Here is an 18,540-nt window from a genome sequence, read left to right as displayed (position 1 = left end):
GCGCCCGTGCGGAGCCGTCGTGATCGGTCGCGGGTTGTTGTTTTTTTTTTCCCGTGTTTGTTTGTTGTTGTTGCTGCTTTTTAGGTCTACAGCGGGGTCCTTTCAAAAGCAGACATTATAAAAAGGCACCATCCTCGCCGGAAAAAAATAAATAAAAACAACCCCCCCAAAAAAATCGTCTCGCAGTTTGTAGACCAAAGTCAGCCAAGCCAAACCACTTAAATCGGGCCACGACGTGTCTTGTAAGGGGGCACCTACGTTTAATCAGAACATTAAAAGGCGCAATGTCGGTATCTTGAGACGTAAACGCACATCGTCTCGCTTAGATTTGACAGAATTTATGAAATGCGCAGGCAACGGTTCTGTACGACGCTGCACCGCTGGCCTGTAGTAGGTTTCTCACCCCTCCGGGGAACTGCTCGACCCCCTGGCGCTCATCTGCGGGCATTGTGCAATCGCACCATTGAGCATGCACGTTGGTGATAACCATCTCTTAAAAATTGTTCAAATAAGTGCTAACGCCAAAGACAGCTTTATGGCGGCAGTTTATACAGTACATCAGTACATTTACAGCGACAGCATGAAAAAAAACGTCCACTTTAATGCCTTTACCGTTCATATTTTGGGGGTTGTGAAAATACAAGCAGAAATGACCAGCACACTACACACATGCAAATGCAAATAATTATTTTTTTCCTTTAGCATATACATATAGGGACAGACTTTGAGGTTTCCACTCCCTGTTTAAACCTGCCAGCCAGACCGCAGAAATCTGCCACATCCTAAAGGTATTTTTAAAAGCAAAACATCCACTACCAACATCTCACACAGTTTGGAGCTCTATAAACATTAGATTTGAATCGTGTAAGACATTTCATTTCTTGTGAAGAACTCTGTGAAGATGGCTTTTGTGGAGATTTTGTTCCCTGCCTTGGAGACATTGGCAGGACGGTTATCCAGAGCACAGGTCTCCACAGTTGCAGTGTAATTGTGTTCAGAAATGAGTGCCTCGGCATTGGGATGCAGGAGACATACCGAAACCCCTCCTAAGTGCGTCGCTGATGAAGGGGATTGACAGAGAATGTCAGTTGTTTGTTGAGAGAGCTCCAGCATAACACTGTGGCCTAAAGCCAGAGATCCCCATTTCCTCATCTGTGCTGGGAATTCAAAGAAGGGGTTGGAAGAATTCACTTTTCCTACGAGGCTGGAAAAACAGGCTTTGAGTGTCCGGGTTGCATAAAAAGCCACTGGAACGCGGCCTAGCTTTTCACAGAGACCCAGTCTGGACGAATATAAATGGTTTTGCACCCACTGGTTCGTATTGGCGGACGCGTGCCAATTTCTCACATAACTCCCTGAGAGAGAGGACGAGTGCAAATTATCGATGTGCAAAAATGGAAATTTAATATTACTTACAATTTTGGAAGAGTGTACTTTAGCAATAATATGCCACGCATTGCATGCGTAACATATAAAGATGCTTTTTGCATTAATACACAAATTAGCTTACATTTCAATCTTTCTAAAAGCATAATGTTTGAGTAAGAAAGATATATTTTTAATTTAGATGAACATCGATTATAAAAGAGGATGTTGCAACATGACAAGCTATAAACAGAAGGGCTGTGTTTGCTCTAAAATGACAACGTGGATTGATTCTGTATGTATTTTAATCTTTTAATGCTCCAGGGTGAAAAGAATAAGCCTGCCTCTTTATATAATAAAAGAGGGTGAATTTATACAGTACTAATCTTCTCACATTAGTGTCTTCAGATCATCACTTTTTGTCAAGCCAGAGTATTGATCTGCTTCAGACTTTAATATGGTTTTTAGATATTAAAGTACCTACTTATATTAACTCAGATTTTCTTTCCAAAATGTACAGTATTTGAAATACATGCTTTCATTCACTATAGTGGAAATGCACTGAACTACACAACTGATTTTAATCACATAAGTTAATTTTATTTAAAAACATTTATAAAACATCTTGAAAACTGAAATATATGTTTGTATTTGCAGTAAAAATATTAAATGTAAAATGACATGATAAAACATCAGAGTACACAAAACACTTTTATAAGAATCACACAAAATAATGAAGCTGCAGAAATACTGTGAAGTTTTACATTTTTAAAATATGTAGCTTTAAAGACCTGTAAAGAAGCTATATCCCTATACAAACAGAAACCCATCACCAGTGCTCCTTCTATCATTAAGAGAGGTTTTTGTGGCTACACTCTTATTTTAAACCAAGTTTATCCAACACCCCTGTAAAGATAAGTAACACTTTATTGAACAATTGCAAATTCACGTGTGATTCATTACACAGTTGTAATCTGAAATAAACACCTTTAAAATTCTGTAACAATATATTATTTTTAAATTCCCGTGGAATTATAATGTGTCAATGTCAATAATGGGAATACAATAGAGTGTATCTGCTGTTTCAAGAATCATTTGCAAGCACTGAAATAAAAAAAAAGTTTTTTTTATACTTTTAATAGAATATTGAGGATGGGGACAGTTTTTCCACTTAAATCCTTTTCACAAAACTGAAATGAGACTTTTTCATGATGCAGGTCTTGGCCGTGTTGATCCTTGTGACATGAGTACCTGTAGGACTCTTTTTTAGTTTGACTTGTAGATTCTTAATTAAACCCTTAATAGTTTTCTACCCCTAACAATTAGCAGTTTGCAAGTTAGGTATGAGGAGTTATATATAGTATATATTACACTAGTTTTGAGTTTCACCTGATCATGGGGCAGAATTTGTAAAAAAAAAAGTAGGCCGTAACCTAGATTGTTTCCCTGTGGAAATCTGTGCTAATGCCATCCATGATAAGTGGGTGAGAGGCTCTGGAGATAAAAATTAAAAAATGTAGCACGCACATATAAACATAATACTTCTTCCTTCTTCCCGCTGAGCACGACAGAACTCCCTCATGCCTACATTTTTTTCTGTATTTCAATAGCAAAGGAGAAGTTCAAGGTGAAGTGTCTCAGGGATAAAATTGGGAAACACTTAGATAATTAAAGACAAAATGACTGATAAATTAATATTTCACTCAGGTTTCACCAAGGAAGAAATAGACAACATACCTCAGGATGAGAAGAGACAAAACCGCATACTAAACAGCATTAGCATAGAAATGCAGGCATGTTACAGCTACTAGAAACAATTAAGATACATCTTCAGTGTTCTACTACTCCTACTTAAGGAAACAAGAGATGCTATTCATAGTCCATTAACAAAGCTCTCACTGCAGTCTCTAGAGATGGGATGCAGCACTCATCCATGAAAAAAGTGACAAAATCAAACCAAGGCATCACAGACCAATGAATCTTAAATCCGACTACATGAAAGGTAATGAAAACCATAAGAACTACACCAGAGGGTCATCTGAATGGAAATTTAATTCTACAGTGCAGTCAACATTGATTTGGAAGCAGCAGGTTTTGTATAACTTGTTAGAATCCTTTTTGATAAAAAAATATTCATAATTTATACAGATAGAGCATATGAATGGCAAAGTACTGTCCCACTCTGGCAGGCTAAAAAGTGCTTTTTCGTCTTGACCAAAGAAACATGATTCGAGTTTTGAAAATCTTCAGATGTCATTCTTCCATGGAGTAAACAGTGAAACATTAGCCAGAGGACAAAAGTGGAAACTACAGGAAAGGTTGTTCCAGACTCCCACAAGTGACCCAACCATGTTTTTTTAAGATGATACAAAATAACAGGATTAGATCCCCTCATCACCTAGGGTACAACCACTATATAAGCAGGTATTGTATAAGGATATTAAAATAAGTTTATTTGTCATTTGCACACAACATGGATACACAACAGTTAGTCAAACCTCTCCGACAGCATCATTTGTTCTTATATCACTTAACAATGGGACGCTCCCTTCTGTAGTGGAATGACTACTGCAGCTACACTAAAATCTATAAAGCAGCAATAAGTGTAAAGCAGTCAGGGAATAAAGTGATTCTGGAAGAAAAAAGGTACAGAATGTCTTCTTGACTTGAACCCTAACATTAACAGCCCATAAAGCTTCTTGGTGCAGAGCCCATTGTTGTGACAGTTCTAACCAATTATCACACAAATGCATAATCCTCTTTACAGTTACTATTTGGCTCTGGCATTCAGAATCTGATTTGACCAGTGCAGTTCATTGCCGCTGCCAGAAACTGAGATTGTATCATCGTAAGCATTCTGCTGGGTAGAGGAAACTGGTTACATAATTTTACTGTATGGGAAGATTCTGTTTGGTAACAGGAAGCAGGCAGTTTAAAAATCAATCCCCAGACTTTCCTGGTGAAACAAAATCTATTTTAAGAATTCTCTGATGACGGCTGCATGTTGTTGTCAGCAATCTTGTTTAAACAACTAATGACTCAGACACTTAAGCAATTAACTATTATTTCTGTGAACATTTAACATGCAGCCGCCTTTATCTGCCTCTGTAATACACTATAGGTACACAGCTCATCTAAAGATATGCGTGTAAGAATGAGTCATTAGTCACATACAGTACACACTGGAAATGTCAGATTATCCACAACACAGAAATTTAGTCTACTAGAAAAAACACACAACGTCCATTTTGGTTAAAGCTGTTGTACAGTATTTATTGACCCTCCACAGAAAGATAATGTGCATTTAAAAGGAAACAGCTTTTTTTTTTATTTTAAACCTTCCATGCGTGAAACAGAAATCTGAAGAACCAATGCAAAAAAACTGTTTTTCTACGTAGAAAAATCAGTCACTTAAAAACTGGAAAGAGCAGAACATTATATGAGATCGTCACATAATCCTGGTAGGTTCTGAAATGTCAATGATATGAAATTAAGCCAGAACCTGAGACAAACATGGTTCATCTGATAATTTGTGGTAGACCCATACACGGTCCTCAGAAGACTCAATCAATTCAAATATGGAGTGTAAGTTATTCTAGTAGCGTTTTGTCCCATTCTATGTCAACGCACAAGGCACAAAGAGGTTAGTTTCACTGAAGCGACACCAATGAAAACAGGCAGTCCTCTCTACTTGTTTAGAATGGAGTCTTTTTTTAAATAGATTCACTTCTGTAATCATCCTTCAGCTAGCAGTCACTCTGGCCTGAGCAAGAATCCAGTGTCATCCGGGAATCACCTTTTGACAAGAGGGAAGCTGTCTCAAAGGAGGAATTACAGAAGAGACTGTGAAGCGAAGGCCTATATTCTTTACATTAATATTTTAGTTTCTGCCCAATAATCTCACTAGGTAGAAATGTGTGTAAAGATTTGTTACGAAGAGGTCTTTTTTACAAGCTTACATAATGGCTCCTTCACTTTTTTCATATTGCACATAAGTAGATACTGGGGTACAAGTCTGAATTATAAAATGTTCTTGCATGCTAACTTAGATACTTGTAAATCATTAACCAGAACAACAGAGAAACAAAGAACAAAATAAGAAGACATGAAGTGTGTGACAAAATACATTTTTCCTGCGTTAGCAAAAAGAGTCTATTTTGTAATAAACCTCTTTCATGTATTTTATCATGTTATCCTTCAGACCTGTTAAGTTTACTTGTGTACAAAATTCCAATACAGTAGAACAATGACTCTGGCAACTAGGTGATAACCCTGTACTTGAATGTAATTATGTCAATCCTACAATAGGCTTAAGAAAATCCATCTGCAAACTCTAGAAGATGTTATTTTGATACTTAATGCTGCAGACACTTTTATATAATTCATTACAATTTGAATATTAATTTTTAGATTCACATTTAAAAGTACCAGTTTTATACCAGCCTGCTTTGCTGTGTATTCTGTGCTGTAGATGCCGATATCTGGAGGAACAGTTCGAAGCCACGCTTGAACTGTCTTGACCATCAGTTGGTTGTCTCCTCATAAACAGCAAGAATTAAAACACAAATGGGCATTAAGGACCACTTCCGTAGAACACCCGTATAAAAAGCAATTGAATATCTACTAAAAATTGCAGCAGGAGCACAGCAAACATGATCATGGGGGCTGTAGTCTCCTGTTTCATGCATCCTCTAATTCCTAGGAAATACCTGACTGGACAAATTCATGAACCAGATGTAATCAACTTAACTTAGATCTTTAGCAGTTTGCAAGGTTTTCATAATCTGAACAAAACAGAAAGCTTGGCTCTTGGTTTATTACATTCATTTTCAGCTGGCTATTTTTTGTTATGTCGGCGCAATATTGATGAAGCTGATAGGTGGCTCATAAATGCAACCAAAAAGATTTTCACCGTGTCATGCGAGAAAGAACGCCAAAGTGCTTCGATCAACCCTGGAAACCCCTTTCATCTCCGAGTGGCTTTCGAAAAGAAAGCACGGTTTGACTCAGTCCTCGCTGGAGTTGTCCGAAACCTCAAAGTCCTCCAGACTCAGGACGTCCTCCCAGATGTTTTTCATCCCGCGATGCTCTGAGGGGCAGCTGTCCGTCTCCGTGACGACGGAGCGGGGCAGCAGGAGGACGCAGGTCGCCAAGCCAGAGATTCGGTCCTCAAAGGGGGGCCCGGCCTCCCAGCGGTCGGTCTTGGGGTCATACACGTGGACATAATCCATGCGGCTGTTCTTGTTATGCGAGCGGCCGCCCACAACATATATCCGGCTGTCCAGCACCACAACGCCAGGCTCTCCGTGGCCAGAGGGCAGAGGACTCACTGTTGACCAGTTGTCAGTCTCAGGGTTGTAACAAGCCACCTGCAGCAAGAGTAGCGTTATAGCTTGTGCTTTCGCCAGACAGCGAAACCAGTCATACTCTACTCTCCTCTCATTGCGGTTTTTAACCATTTCACCTCTCAAGAGTACCCGCTCTGCTGAGCCCACGCCATGGATACCTCATGCTTGCTCCTGTACTTTGAATAAACCTGTACACAGATAAGACAGGTCCATGAACAAGACAAGAATGCTTGCTTGCTTCACAAGACCATCTCAAGTTGCTGTGCAGCAGAGACGCTCGTTGTTGCCCTGGAATTCACTTCCAGAACATGCGAACACAGAAAAGAATAACTTCCAAAGCTTCTCAATTCAAACTTTGCTTCAAAAATGCATTCAAAAAGTTCTATTGAGCTGAGAGCTATATAGACCGGTATTGGGGCGCAGTGGTTAGTACTGCTGCCTCACAGCACTGGGGCCCTGGGTTCAATTTGTGGGGTGCTGTCTGAGGAGTTTGCGTGTTCTCCCCGTGTTCATGCGAGTTTCCTCTGGGTGCTCTGGTTTCCTCCCACAGTCCAAAGATACCGACAGGTTAATTGGCTTCTGTACCAAAACCGGCCCTGTTGTAGGTATGGATGTGTGTTTGTGAGGCCCAGTGATGGACTGGCATCACATCCATGGTGTCTCCCACAACTCTGTACTAGATAAAGCAGGTGAAGAAATCGATGGATTATAATTACGTATATAATTTTTTCTATGTCTGCATTCTAGAATCTCGCTTCAGGGGAACTGAATCCTGCATAGCTTCAAAAACCACCAGGTACATGCATCTTAATTATCTTTACAATCAGCTAAGATTTCGCTCATTCTTCTTCCATTTCTCGCCACCACAAATGATCTTTTGTTCTCCGATATATTCACATATTTTCCCGCATATCCGAGAGCAGGCTCGCGTCTGGAGAAGGCATTTCATACTGGACTCAAGGAAAAGGCGCAGGCACCTTCAAGACGTCGCGGCGGTAGCCCCTGTCGTCGTTGCTGCCCCCGATGACGTACACCCTGCCGTTCGCCGCCGCCATGCCGTGCCAAGCGCGTCCCAAGGGGCCGTCTGCCCGGCTCTCCCACTGGTTGGCCCCAGGGTCATAGCACCAGGTCTCCTTCAGGTAGGCAGGTCCCCTTCGCCCGCAGCCGATGTACATCTTCCCATCCAGCACTGCTCCAGCATGGGCATAAACCTGGACAGGCCACAGAACCCCAGTGCACCATCACGTCAAAGGTGCTGACAGACGTGCACTGCATTCGACGCAAGACACAAGAGCACAAAATGGAGCAGGCGGCACAGTGCAACATCTCGATGCTCGGGCTTATGAGCCATACGGTGCCCGAGGAAGACGCTCCTGTAGGTGGCCGATTTGTGCACCAAGGACATGAAACTGTTGTGGGAAACCAAAACTATTCCAGTACGGCTGCAGGCACTCGTTCAATTAGACTGAGCACTTGCAGCAGTGACAACTCCCAACCACATAAAACTAAAGTGTCATGCCCAGAAGCCGACAGACTGTAACCACATCAAAATCACAAATTCTGACAAGAATGTTGAGAACGTAAGGCTCAACACCTTGTGTTGCATTCTTACCATAGTTGCAAAAAAATCAACTTGTCATAACACTCGTGTAGACAAATCTAGAAATATAAGTTATTCGTTTTCAAATAAGTAACATTTAAATGGGTCATATAAACCTATTATTAATCAACTTTCCTTACTTGTTAGGTTGCAAAGATGTTTTGTTCTGATAAATGTTAATACAGTCCTTTTTCAATGAACAAACATACAGCAGAGAAAGACCTTATGACTTCTGGTGCTGATAGAGCCAATCTAATTATGTAGCCGCTTAGAACATCTACATTCCCAATAAAGAAAACCAGCAATCACTGATTGATACTTGTAACTAAATGAAATATTAATAATGAGTTTTTTGTTTTTCCTGTTACTTGACTCCTGAACGGGTGGTCACATCCAAAAATGGATGCGGTCCATTCAGGAAGATCAAGCCTTTGAAATGACAGGAGTATGTTTATGTTCAGAAGAAATATTAAAGGGGAACTACAACATTAGTTTTATATTTTGCGGTTAGAAAGAATCAGCACCGATGAGCGCATTTCTAACCACAATAAAAATGGACACAGTGCCTTTTGAAATGTCCTGGTACGTGTAGCGCCATATTCCGTGATTCAGAATGAAGCAAAACCTTCCATTGGCATGAAGTGGCCCTATTACATTGTAAAGAGGCAGGTTTGCAAATAATTGTCTTTTAATCCAATAGAAACATTGCTCTCTACTTCAACACAGTTTTTCAGATACAAGGAACTTACTTGATCTGCACGCAGATTACACTGGAAACTTTCTGTGGTGAAATATCTGCTGCATAAGCCATTCTTAATTTGCTCGTACATCGCATTCAGTTAGTCATTATAGCTAGCAGGAAGGGCTGCATCATACCACAGTTTGTGGGAACTCTCTCTCCCTCCTCTGGCAAGACCAGGTGTTTGGGACAACATGGTGACTTACAGTACTTTCACAAAGATCATGATTTTGTGCTTAATTGAACATTTGTCATTTTTTTCTGTAGCCGTCAATGAATTTATTTTGTTACCGAGATTTAATAACTAGTCTGAGAAATTGGTACTTAAGTTCCAATTTAATAGATTATATAAACCTTTTAAAGCTGCAATATATGTATATCAAATTCACTTATTCATTTTAAATGAACAATTATAACTCTTGGAAATTACCTTCTTAGTTTCTAAAAGCATCTTAATAACCCCCACAGACACACAAAAAGACTACATATTTGAGTTATCCTTCTCTGGAGGGAGTCAGTAGTGCTCCAAAATATTCTAATTTAGATGTGTAATAAATGTACTACTTATCGTTTATTATGACCTATAATTACCCCTTTAAACAAAATTTTGAAAGAAAGATGTAATAAAATAAGAACTACAAAGGTTAAAAGACAGAAGCTTGTATTTAACGGTGTACGATCCAAATATTTCCTGCAAACGGATCCTTTCTGGAACTTTCTAAATCGTTTAACTTGTATCAGGGTGGCAATGTCTCAGACATGACCAGAAACCTGGAAAGCTAAAGGAGATTTCTGTAACATCATCACCCTCTAGTGGATCTGTGTGTAAACAACTGAGAACATTTTCTTCAGTTTTTGCATTACGAAGTTGAGGATTACTAGCACTTGCTGCCATTTCCTTGCGGTTGTCTTTCCTCATATGTATTCTCAGCACAGAGAGACAAATGGTCAGTCACTTGGTCAGAAATTCATTCTTTCATTTAAAATAAGGTGAGCCATCCCAAACTAGCTCTCTTTGGTTGTTCAGAGCTCACCCTCAAACTAACTAAAAGGAAGAACAATAAGTAGTGATGTTCGGTATGGCTGTGGCCAACAAATATTCTAAAAGAATGGAAATCTGTCGCTGTGCCCTGTTCTGAGAGACCATTTCCACAGTTACAACGGAGAGGGTTCATTTCCCTAGGATCTGGAGTCCCTTTCTTGATTTTTTTTAAAAAAGACAGAGCCTTGTACACATCCTGGATTGCCAATCATTCTGCGATTACTTTTATCATAGATTTTGACTCTATTCTTATTGCAACAAGAAATCTGTCAAAAGGCATCAGCAGGTTTTAGCTGTTTGTTCTTTGTCTGGCTGCTGCTTTTTGTTTTTTTTCTGCGTTTTTATGTATTCTGTGTCATTTTTAGGTTTCTTATTTATTGTTAGTCTTGTTAACATTTCCAAAATTCCTTAAATAAAACACTTGAGGGGGGAGAAAAAAAAAAAGGCGAGCCCTGAAAACACACAACACCCATATGGAAAAGGGCAGCTCAAGGATGTCAGGTCACCTCATGTCTCAGGGGGGCGACGTACTCCCAGGTGTTGCTGTGTGGGTCGTAGCGCTCCACGGCTTTGAGCTCGTCTCTGTAGTCCCTCCCCCCGATGGCGTACAGGTACGCGCCCACCACGCACACGCAATGGTCAGCGTGCTGCTGCTGCAGGGGCTGGATACTCACCCAGCTGTCATGGCAGGGGTCGTACCTGGGCGAGAGGGCGAGCCCAGGGTCACCGGGATACAACACCCGCTCAGCGGAGAGCGCACACAACACACACACACACACACAAAAACAAATCCTAATCAGACACATTCCTGCAATACTTTTCTGGAGGCCAAGCCGTGCGGAATTAAAACTTAATTTTATACCTTCCCCACCACAGCAAGTAAAAGTAAGCTTGTGCTTACTGTCTTAGAATGCACACACTCTCGTGTTTAACAAACTCAAACAGATCAGCAGCATCAGACAAAAGCCTGCGTTCTTAAAAAGAGTGGGCTCTACACTTAAAGCATTTGAGTTCAATATAGCCAAAGGCTTTTCTTAAAATCCTCAAGTTAAAGAATAAAAAAAAATCACAAAGCTTATTTGGTTGATTTTATACGTTTCATTTCTAAACGTATCAAGTGAAACATAAAATGATTAAATCGTTTTCATTAATCTGATGGCTCATGTGGAGGTATATAGCCTCAGAAAAATAATACTAACAGCAAATGAGTTCAGTGTAGAGTCTAGTTTACAGCCTTGAAGAAATCCTGCAGAGCAGGAACTGTTTCACAACACTCCTGACCATTATTTGAACAGCTGGCTCCCACATCTCGATTTCTTCCTGTCACTATTGATGCCATGTCTGTAGCCTGCACACAGCAAGGTTAGTCATGGTCATTATAGCCAGGGTTGAGGAGTAAAAACATCACTCAATAGACATCACAATCGTCAGACAAGAACACATCCCTGTAGATTCATTATAAACAAGGCAGTGTTATAAGCAGGAAGTGCTGTAACAAAGTTTGTAGGAGTCTCTCCTCTTCTGTGGAGTCCTTTCGTAACAAATGTTTTCATCGATTGATCAAGCACCAGTGTTGATTTCACTATGTACAACTGTCTAGGGCAGCTGAAATGTACTTGCTTTGTCAACTGAGTGGTCATTGTAGGTCAACTACAAAATACAAAAACAATACCCATTCAAGGGGTTGCCAAATCTAACTTACAAAAACGTGGGACACCAAACCCGTTACACAAAAAAGCTGGTTAAGGACCCAGTGTAAAATTGTCTGCACTTAATAGTTGTTACCAACATTTAGCCGATTTTCTGGCTGTAGCTTCAGATTACCTCTTTTCCTAAATAAGTAAAGGTCTGTGACTTGCGATTGTTTTAGTTCTTTTAATGCAATGCTATATTAACGCCTTATTTTTGTAATTGGAGACGAAACATTACATCATCACCTGTTAAGTCATCCATTTATCCATGCGTAAATGCCATCTAACAAATCCTTAGAATTTCACTCCACTACCTCGCCTAATACTGTTCTGAACTTGGCAAGAGAATATGCTTGCTTACTGTGATGTTGTCTGGTACATTTATTTGGCTCTGGCTGCAGTCTATAGTCAAGCAATTGCATTATGGTAATAAATGTGCACAGAGGAACAAAGGAGCTTGCGAGACCTCATGGACAGCAGAACAACAATTCAGAAAGAGGGGAGAATGACGTGATTAAAACAATGTTGTTAAGACATGTTAAACTCCGTATTGGGGATTCCACAAAAATACAGGACATTTAATGTCCTGAGAAGTACAGTATAAGAGATCCCCCAGGACAGCCGCCTCAAAAGAGAATAGTCATGTAGAACCTGGACAGACGGTATCCCTGGTCATTAACCCTTTTTGTTTTTTTAAGCCTCATGACCCGAGTGGAAACAGAATAAAGAGATCTTTCTTAGCAGACATCAACACAGTTTGGCAAAAACGAGCCGCCACTCTCACCTCCAGCACCGGGTCTCGGCGCGGAAGCCCCCGGTGTTGTTATCCCCTCCGATGAGATAGACGAAGTTGTTGAGGACGGCGATGCCCTGGTTGGACATGCGCGCGGACTTGGTGGTGGTCAGGTCCCTCCACTCCCCCGCGACGGGGTTCAGGAACTTGACCTCGTTGCTGAGCGTCTCCGAGTGCGAGGAGCGCATGCCCCCGAAGCCCACGATGCACCGGAAGTGGGAGCGCAGCTGCGTCAGGGAGCTCTGCATCACAGGCTGCCACACCTCCTGCTTGTGGTACTGCAGGGCGGCGGCCAGGGTGTCCCGCAGGGGGCAGCGCTTCAGCCGGTCGTGAAGCCGCTGCAGGATCTGCCGCTCCATCAGGCAGAAGCGCACCGCCTCCATCATCTTCAGGGGGTCCTGCGCACAGAAGACCGGCCATGTCACGGACACCTCTTTTCAGCGATCCGCGAGCAAACCACCCTGCCGGTTCGCTTAAGGACCTCAGGGTTCCTAATAGACTGCCTGAGTCAATAATGTGGCAAAAGAGAGGAGCCTCACCAAAAGTAGGTGTGAAGCAGCTAAAATGTTTCCAAAAGCCATGGCATCAGGCTGTGTCCCCCTATTCCTTATCTCACACCCTCGCCCCTAATGCCGTACTGTCCTGATATGCTTCTGCTTGCTCTAAATACCTGCAGCTCCAAAGCATGTTAAATAGAAGCAGAAACAATGCAACACAGAAAAAGATAAAGCGTGGCCGTTCTGCTTACCTGCAGGCACACCTGATCCATTTCCACTTGCTCAGGAGTGTAATGGTAGTGCAGTGCAGCCTCGTACACTTCGTTCTCAGAGTTGACCTCCAGATCATTGCTTGACAGAATGCTGAACACTTTTTCCTGTGGCAGCTGGCGATAGGCCGCGGTCCTGGAGAAGGTCTGGATGTTCTTTAAGATGTAGGCGTCCACCTTCGCACTCAGTTGGCTCAGGCCAAAGAGGTCTGCCAGCTTGTATACCTCCAAGATGTTGTCTTTGTCCAACCAGGAGAAGAGGAAATCACAGCAGAAGCCAATCACGTCTTGCATCTAGCACTCAGGCACAGGACAAAAACAGGATCACGAACAAGACATCAGGCACAAGACAAAAACAGGGACAGGCAGCTTTTTCTGTACATGGCCTCTGTTCAGCAAAATGCCAAATGCCCATGTGATTTACATCAACAATACAAGCTAACAGCAGGGCGATACAGATTCATTAAACAACTAGGAATTAAAAAATAAAATTAAAAACATTGCATTCGCATTATATAGAACTATGATAAATATTGTTGTCCTGTAAAAAAGCCCAAGCAATCTTGCTTTCACAGTTTAAACCTTGACAAAATCATTACAATTCCTCGCCTGTTAGCTGGATCTTTCAAAGCTGAGTGGCACATAATAAAGTTGTGGTTTAAACTGTCTGCGACGCCAGCTCTGTGACAGATGGAGCTGCGAGTTTCTAAATGAACAGGAAATGGCAGAACTGCAGTAACAGATAGTGAGGATGCTTTGCTACAGATGCAACACAGTGTAAAAAAAACAGACTGGCTGCAAAGTCCTGTGACCAAACAGGTTCTGAAATGTGTGTAAAAGCTCAATAACCCTGAGGAGAATTAGTATAAATACCAAAAATGTGAGTACATACAAGCATATAATGGCAAATTATGAATGTATTTGTGTACAATTGTATACAAGTTGAGATTTTGTATCAGCCCTATTATTTTGATACACTTGGTGTTATGCAAATCAATCATCTGACTGGATGCAAAATGTCTCTTAAATAAGCCTTAACTGGAACAGAAGCACACACTGCAGCAATGGACAAGCACTTCAAAAACAGCTGTGTTCTAACTTGGGTAAACATGCAAAATACAAAATGTTGTATTTAGACAACAAAACATACAGTCCATCATATGGATCTATATTTCATACTGAAGGGCAATATGCCACACTTCACACCAAAACCATTCTTACAAGGATATCCAGCAAAAAGCATAGCAAATTTAGACCTCTGTCCAACCTAAATGATAACCTAAGCCTTATTCTTATAATTTTCATATTTTGTTAGACACGTGACCAATTGTCATTTACATAGATGAACTGGAGCTCTATTCATACAGCCAAGAATTCAATGGAGCAGTTTGACTGAAAGACTGTGGTCGAGGATAGAACTGTTGCCTAATCTCATTTCAGCTTCCAGAATTATTTTATTATTTATCAAGCTAAAACTTTAGTAAGAAGATCAAAGGTGACTGTAGGCATGAAGATTGAAAGAAAAAAACGTTTTTTTTTAAAAAACAGGAGTCCACTTGGCTCAGCTAGCTCATATTGATTTCCTCACATCCCTATAAAATATCAATTTTGTTTCCCCCAAATTCCTTTGGGCAGCTACCTTTTTAGACAAGCATAAGGGACCAGAGGTCCATCATCTGATCATTATCTATTGCATCATCCATTTTCGAACCACTTTTCCCAACTCAATGTCCCAGAGCCTATCTCAGTGAGCAAAAGGCACACGGCAGGGTACACCCTGAACGGGGAACCCTGAACCCTGAACACCCTGAACCCTGAACGGGACGCCAGTCCATCACAGGGCAGGCACACAGACCCAAAGTTCCTCACATCAGGGCCAATGTTCCCAGAAGCCAAACAACCTGCTGTACCAGTATGTCTTTGAACTGTGAGAGTACGTTGTTGGTCTATGGGCCCCACAGCTGCTAGGCAGCACCTAACCACTGTGCCACTCCCCACCCCCCTATGTAATTATTATGAATGTGCTTATTTAAGACAGCTCAAGAGAGGAATGGCCCGCAGCAGGCCGTGTCAGGTGGCCCTGGGAGTCTGGGATTCTCACCTGTAGAAGACAAGCAGCTGACAGGACTTCCTGCACATTGTCCACGTCCAGCTCAAGCTCAGAGGTGTAGATGAAATCGAGGAGCTTGGACATAGCTGTGCAGGACACTCCATGGACCTGTATCTCCTTCTCACGCATCTCACGCAGCCCGCCAGCAAACATTCCCCTACAGGGCCAGCGGTGTCAAGAGTCAGGAATCGGACTGCATGGGCACTGCACTTTCAGCAATGCCTGTTATTACAGCTCGAGAGGTCAAACAATGGAAAACAATGAGTTCTGGTTTACTCGGCAGCAGTAAGCTGAGCTTACCAGGCCAGTGCACACAAATGAAGAAAGGGAATCTTCTGAGCAATTACTCTGGTTAATCGCAATCAAGTGAAAACATTCAACCACAGAGAGAGAAAGGAAGAGGAATAGAGAGCAAGAGAGGAAGAGGGGAGAGAAGAGGAACAGCGAGTGAGAAGGGGACCTCGCTCTGATCACCCTCGGAGACCAGGTTCTCACTAAGTACTTTAAGCCTTGTTTAAAGGAGCTTTCCTTCCTTTATTGTAGGGAAGTACGATTTATTTATTTGTGGAAACCTCAGGCTAAAAATGATCTGTCCTAGTTGGTGATGCACTTTTGGAACACAAAGACAGATTTTCCAATAACTTTGGGGCATTCAGATTTTAGGAAAGGGTTTTAACACTGATGAGTATTAATTTAATTTAGGACAAAGGGTATTTCTCTTATTGGTTTGTTTCAGCATTAAATAGAATTTTAGATTAATTAGCAGTCTGGATTTTCTGAGACTGAGAAACATGGCACCTCCTTTTGTAAATGATGTTAATTGTTAAATAAGTATTAATTTCTTAATAATAAACATTCGATTTATTACTCTTTTGCCAGAGCACGTGCCAGAACGCACTTGCCTCAAATCACACCAACTCCTCAGGTATGCTTTTGACATTTGGGGTTGTTGATTATTTTATTACCCTGCTCTGTTTTCTTAACCCCTGATTTGTAACGCTATTGTAGTGATCTACGTGGTCCCTCTACACAGACCACCATGTAACCAACAAGCTTCAGCCAAAATAAGAATGAAGAACCTGCTTCTACAAGAGTTTCAAGTAATTCCCAACCGTTCTGAAGAAACAGGCTTCTGCTATAAGCAAGGTTGAGAAAGAGATGCTCAGAAGCTTTGGTTGCAGGACAACAGTCAAATGAATAAAAAAGGACCTCTGACTGTGAAAACGGGATGACTGAGGAAGAGCATCAGGCTCACAAGAAGCGGCCTCACCTGAAGTAGTCGCAGGACGCGGCCAAGAGGATGCGGTGCGCTTGGAGAGGCGTGCCCTCCACCAGCAGGACCACGTCGAACAGCACGGCCCCCTGACGAAGTGCCACCAGCCCCTCCAGCAGGTTCTTGGAATGGGCACTGCTGTGGTAGGTCTTGCGGCTACACTGCCCCTGAGACGGAGACGTCCTGCTGGCTTGAACCAGCTCCCCGTCTTCAGCCATGCCTGCCACCCTCTCTGTCCAGCTCACATCATCTCACGCCCAGCAACACGAGTGCCTGCAGGCGAAGGCACAAGGGGGAACAAGCGCTGGGCATCTCCGTGTAGCCATAGCTTTATGTACTGGATCTGTGACGCCCAAAGAGTAACTGGTAGGAGATTCTGAACACAGGGTTTTCTTTTACTGCTTCCTGGAGAAGAAGGGAAACTCCAGAATCAAGCCTAGAGACTGCAACAAGTATTGTGGATTACCAGGACTCTCCTTCAAGTCACACGCTTATCAGCGTACCTAAGTCCTCAAAGGGCGAAACTTTATAAGGTATTTTTTAATGCGAAAGCATATACATTGATTAACCCTTCGCCAGGAAATCGGCTTTGATCTGTAACAGGCATTTTTTTCAAAACCATAACGTGATATACAACGTTATTAAAACAACTTACCCTCGGGGATAATAAAGACTATATATTTTTAAAAAGTGACCGCAAGCTTCTAAATAAAGATTTAAAACAAGGAATAAACCGCTCCATTATTACACTGTTCAGTGCAGATACCCGTAAACCAAACAGTGCATAATACACAGCCTAAACTAATTAGTACATGGTCATAAATAATATTCAAATACTTTACAATGCAGCGCCCTACTTAACCCTACTTCCGAGAAATCATAACCTATTCAAAAAGTAACATACAATACAGGAAACGTATAAGTTGTTCGTTTTTTTACCGCTTTTCCACTTCCAAAACACGGAGACAGCCCCCCAAAAAAACAGTATCACGTGACTCGCAGAGCAACTCACCAGAATTGCGAAATTTTTTTAATGTGGAAACGAAAAACATAAAAACGACAGCAACCCGCTTTTCATCTTCAACGTCAGTGCTTCCGATTCGGTTAAAACTGCAGCGATCGGCGGATACATAAGAAGTGTTTTTTCGCTTTCGCTTGCTTTTCCTCCTCGCTGTGCCTCGACTCTCTGCGCAACCAGCAGCTCCGCGCAGAAGCGGCTTCACAACAACCGACGAGCCGCCCACTGGCAAAGACAAGTGTCTGGAGCCGGAGATAACCCTCCCTGCGCCTGCTACAGCGCCCCCTCTGGCAGGTGCTGGGAAACGCCTGCGAACTGCCGTGAAATGAGCATTGCTGGGAAACGCATACATAGGTCACAAAAAAAAAACCGTCTAGGTTGTTAGAGCTGTAAATTATATATTCCCCAAAATCTACTTACAATATACTTTCTGAAGAGAGAGATAGATATGTTAATACATTGATTGCTACAATGACTACTTTGTAATTCTGAGCAAGTGTAATCTAGAATCTGGAACTGCCAGGACTGCTTATAAGTCCTTTTACTTGAGATTGTTTTTTCCTTATTATATCCCGTGACATGTCCAATTAAGGCTTATTTAACTGTTCTTTATATTATGCTGATTTTGCTATGCTATTTTCAGAAGCATTGGCGGGCAATACAACAGCACCAATGAAAGGTGTGTTTTTCATCACTAAAGTTGTGGGGATATATTATTGTATACAGGCTAACAAACTGTATATCATGCCTTATAATTATAAGAAGTAAATGCCAATTGAATGGGCAGTATATAAT

At 41.7% G+C, this 18,540-nt stretch overlaps 1 protein-coding gene across 1 annotated transcript; it reads right to left on the bottom strand.

Moving 5' to 3' along the window:
- Positions 1-4,611: 4,611 nt before the first annotated feature.
- klhl22 (kelch-like family member 22) lies at positions 4,612-17,961 on the bottom strand. The gene is made up of 8 exons (XM_006640401.3): positions 17,740-17,961; positions 16,725-17,000; positions 15,446-15,611; positions 13,327-13,638; positions 12,570-12,976; positions 10,601-10,793; positions 7,691-7,924; positions 4,612-6,734 (listed from the first exon to the last, which is right to left on the bottom strand). The coding sequence occupies exons 2-8, from the start codon at positions 16,943-16,945 to the stop codon at positions 6,372-6,374; spliced, it is 1,896 nt and encodes a 631-aa protein (XP_006640464.2). The 5' UTR covers positions 16,946-17,000; positions 17,740-17,961; the 3' UTR covers positions 4,612-6,371.
- Between the last annotated feature and the right edge of the window lie 579 nt (positions 17,962-18,540).

Source organism: Lepisosteus oculatus, chromosome 22 (assembly GCF_040954835.1).
Source record: "Lepisosteus oculatus isolate fLepOcu1 chromosome 22, fLepOcu1.hap2, whole genome shotgun sequence".
Classification (NCBI taxonomy): domain Eukaryota; kingdom Metazoa; phylum Chordata; class Actinopteri; order Semionotiformes; family Lepisosteidae; genus Lepisosteus; species Lepisosteus oculatus.
Note: the sequence above shows the minus strand (reverse complement) of the source record. Positions and strands in the feature narration are given on the sequence as shown.